Raw genomic sequence first — 3,373 nt, 5'->3', positions numbered from 1 at the left:
AAAAAAAAAAAAAAAAAAGAACCTTAATTCGATGATTCACCGGAAAGTATCAATTACATAAACTGTAAAAGGTGAGCTTACGATTGAAATCAGGGGCAGGCCGGCTCTGCGCCAGGGCACTATCCGAGGAGATTTCAGCTGAACAAGAATGAGGGGTTCTGTGAATAAACCCTCCTAAAGCAGAAGAGAAGGGAAAGGAGAGAGCTTTAGACAACGGCAGCGACCGAGGCGGAAGAGCAGGGGCAGGTGTACGGCTCCGCCATAAGAGGGAGCTTCCAGAGGACGTCATCATTTGAGAGCAGAGCAGAGCCAGAGACTCTGTATATTCTTTGATTACCTTAGAAAAAAAAAAGAGATATGGAAGAAAGGTTTAAATTTTAAATTGATTTCGTATTGGATCATGCCAATGGGCCTATTTTGTACGGCCCATCAACGACAATGGAAATAAACTGTGAGCACTCTGTGTGTACTCCGGACAACTTATTATTAAATGAGTGTGAGTTTAGCAGCGACAAAAGTAAAACTTGTGTTTGAGTGGGAAAGTGGTTGAAACACAATCACAATACAGTTTAGAAAACTAGAAGAATGATCAATTTGCAAACCACAGCCTGGTCCGATGTACCACATGATATGATCTTATTGATTGTACACATTTGCTACAGCCTGTACGCAGACCCTTCATAACTCATCTCGTGAACCACTTTTGCTTTCATAAGATGCATATGCTTTGATGATTGAAACATACAGGTCAATGCCCTTCAAGTACTCAGCTTTCCCCAGATACTGCAGCGCAATAAAGCAAAATGATGATCCTCCAAACAATTGAGCAAAGTGAATCAATCAAACCAAAATAGTATATGCAAAACCAGGCGGTACCTCATTGTGGTCATGAAGCAAACTGGGAGTGTTTGATATGGGAGAGAACCCAAACGCAGGCACGCCAGCCTTGCGAAAGTAGCGAGCATCCGTTGATGCAGGGAATATCTCAGGCTTACTGGTCCTACCTCCGGCTTCCTTAACAGCATTTTCCAAGAGCCCCCACCACGGATTTGAATCATCTGCTGCTGTGAGGAACTGCTTCCCCGTAAGCTTCTGCTTGAACTGCCCCAGCTAACACATCTTAATTAGTTAAAGTTGTCCAAAAGGGGTCCTCTCAGGTAACTTGCATCTGACTTTGTCTAACTATGCTATGCTAGGGGGGCTTTGCCTTCATCAAGACTAATTCATTGACAAGGAAGAGATACAGAAATTACCTCAAAGGACATGTTTCGTGATGCTGGAGCCCATTCCTCCACCAAACGTCTTTCGAGTGCTTCAGCATCAACGCTGGGTGGAATACGAATGTCGAAACCAGCTTCTGCCTCAGATGGTTGCAGATTCATTACGAAACCCTTTGAGGAAATAAAGAGAGCCCAATTTGTGTGAGATGATATTGCAGTAGTAACAACAACTTTGGGAAGATAGAGATACAAAAAGGGAGGGAGACAAGACAAGTAGTAGTAGTAGTTACAGTTGGAGAAGGTGTGCCAGCCTTGAGGAAGACCATGTTAATGTTGACGACATCGCCTTCAGCAGTGCCGCCAGCTTTGAGCAGATCAAACTGGGAAGCTCTGAATCTGCGAATACTCTCAATGCTTTTGAGGAGATTCTCCATGGCAGAGTTATCATAGAGCTTGGCACCATGGCCAGGTGGACCTTTAGCCTTAATCACCAGCCACCAGGGACTCCTCTCTCCATAGAATACTCTGTAACTCTCTGTAGGCGATGGCAGGCCTGACACCACCACATCACACAGCTTTTTGTTCATAATAAAAACAAAAAAAAAACAAAAAAGAAGAATCAAGAAATCAAGAAGAAAAGAGCTGTACCTTCGTCGAGGACGATCGCGATGTTCAAGGTCTTGAAGAAGTCGGATTCGGCGAACTTCTCAGCGCCGTCGTGGCCGCCGATCTCTTCATCGGGGACGAAGGAGAGGTAGACGGATCGGAGTGGGTGGAAGCCAGAAGACTGGAGCTTGCGAATGGCCTCGAGGTACTGCATCCCGACGCACTTCATGTCCTGGGAACCCCTGGCGTAGATGTTGCCGGTGGTATGGTCGACGTGAGCTTGGAGAGGGTGGTGGGTCCACTTGGACTCCTCGAAGGGAACGACATCGGTGTGGGAGTTGAGGAGAAGGGCAGGGAGGGTCGGGTCGGAGCCAACCCATTTGAGGAGGAGAAGCGGCTTTCCCTTGACGAGTTCGATCGTCTGAGATTCGAGGGAGAGGGGTTTTGCCTGAGATATTATAAAGTCAACGGCTTTGTAGTAGTCCGGGTTGGGTTGAACCGTGTTGATTCGGAGATACTCCTGGAATCTGGAGACGATCGCATCGTCGCCGGCCACCGCAGAAAGGAGGCAAAGATGAAGAACAGCGAGAAGAAGAAGAAGAAGAAGAAGAAGAAGATTCATCATGGCCATGGGGGATGAGAAGGCGAAGAGGAACAACAATTACAACCACAACCACAACCACTACTTAGCAGCAGCAGCAGCAGCAGCAACAACCCTAATTAGAAATATTGAAATTGAGGGCTCACACGACACACTTTGTTTTGTTTAAAGATGATGATGAAGGCCACGTGGGACAAATGGCAGTTTTGTGAATAAAAAGAAAAACAAGGGCAAAAAAAAACGAAAGCAAGAATAACGAGATAATCCCCAAGAAGGAAGACTCAGTCTCGAGCAGAGAGGCAGAGGGGATCGATAGAGAGAGAGATGGAGGAGTGTATGAGGAAACTGGCCTTGTGGCACACGAGAACCTTCAAGCCGGTTATGACCCACGACGAGCTCGAACCGATCATGTCCACCATGGGCTTCATCCCCCAGGACCACCAGGAGGACTCTTTAGGTTTCAAAGAGTACGTTTTCCTCTCTTCTCCCACCACCAACCACCCCAGGCCCAGGCTCCCCTATCCCCACATCGACGGCCTTCATATCACCACCTACCAGGCCTTTATCGACGCATTGGCCTTCTTTCTTGATGTCTCCGATCTCTTCCATGTCAGGTTGGTTGGTGGGAGAATCATCATCTCATTTACCAAATCAATTCTTTTTTTAATTAAATAATATGTGCCTCCATCCCCAATTGCAGGGGAATGCCGCTCCAACGTGTCAAAGATAAAAACAGAAAATGGTGTCGCATGGAAGATGATGATACTGCTGTGTTTGTGTACAGAGATGGAACCTTGGACAAGTCGAGCCACAATTTGAGCAGACAAGAGTCGTCATCATACACACATGTTCTCATCCACCATAAACCCCTACCTCATTGCACTCTTCTTCCCCTTAAAGACATCACTGTTTGGGTTTGATTTTTGGGTAGCCTCTTCACAACAAA

General features: G+C 46.5%; 2 protein-coding genes across 4 annotated transcripts in view; one reads left to right on the top strand and one right to left on the bottom strand.

The window, feature by feature from the left end:
- The window catches only part of LOC104716105 (aminoacylase-1), a 5,189-nt gene extending 2,629 nt beyond the window's left edge, over positions 1-2,560 (bottom strand). The window contains exons 1-5 of one of the 3 annotated variants that reach the window (XM_010438611.1): positions 1,869-2,560; positions 1,511-1,773; positions 1,254-1,391; positions 877-1,110; positions 446-783 (exon numbers count right to left, since the gene is read on the bottom strand). In XM_010438611.1, coding sequence (XP_010436913.1) covers positions 679-783; positions 877-1,110; positions 1,254-1,391; positions 1,511-1,773; positions 1,869-2,457 — 1,329 coding nt within the window. In that variant the 5' untranslated portion in view covers positions 2,458-2,560 and the 3' untranslated portion in view covers positions 446-678. Of the gene's footprint in view, positions 1-445; positions 784-876; positions 1,111-1,253; positions 1,392-1,510; positions 1,774-1,868 lie in introns of those variants that run through there. The other 2 variants (XM_010438612.1, XM_019232773.1) reach the window with 2 other exon arrangements.
- On the top strand, positions 2,623-3,365 carry LOC104720736. Its single transcript, XM_010438613.2, has 2 exons — positions 2,623-3,041; positions 3,128-3,365. The coding sequence occupies exons 1-2, from the start codon at positions 2,752-2,754 to the stop codon at positions 3,345-3,347; spliced, it is 510 nt and encodes a 169-aa protein (XP_010436915.1). The 5' UTR covers positions 2,623-2,751; the 3' UTR covers positions 3,348-3,365.

This window comes from Camelina sativa, chromosome 11 (genome assembly GCF_000633955.1).
Source record: "Camelina sativa cultivar DH55 chromosome 11, Cs, whole genome shotgun sequence".
In the NCBI taxonomy this organism is placed as follows: domain Eukaryota; kingdom Viridiplantae; phylum Streptophyta; class Magnoliopsida; order Brassicales; family Brassicaceae; genus Camelina; species Camelina sativa.
Note: the sequence above shows the minus strand (reverse complement) of the source record. Positions and strands in the feature narration are given on the sequence as shown.

What these genes read in the sequence shown, in the direction of transcription:
- LOC104720736 (XM_010438613.2), top strand. Translation starts at nt 2,752, where the DNA reads ATGGAGGAGTGTATGAGGAAACTGGCCTTGTGGCACACGAGAACCTTC. An exon ending in TCCGATCTCTTCCATGTCAG is followed by an intron (nt 3,042 to 3,127) that starts GTTGGTTGGTGG and finishes CCCCAATTGCAG; the next exon opens with GGGAATGCCGCTCCAACGTG.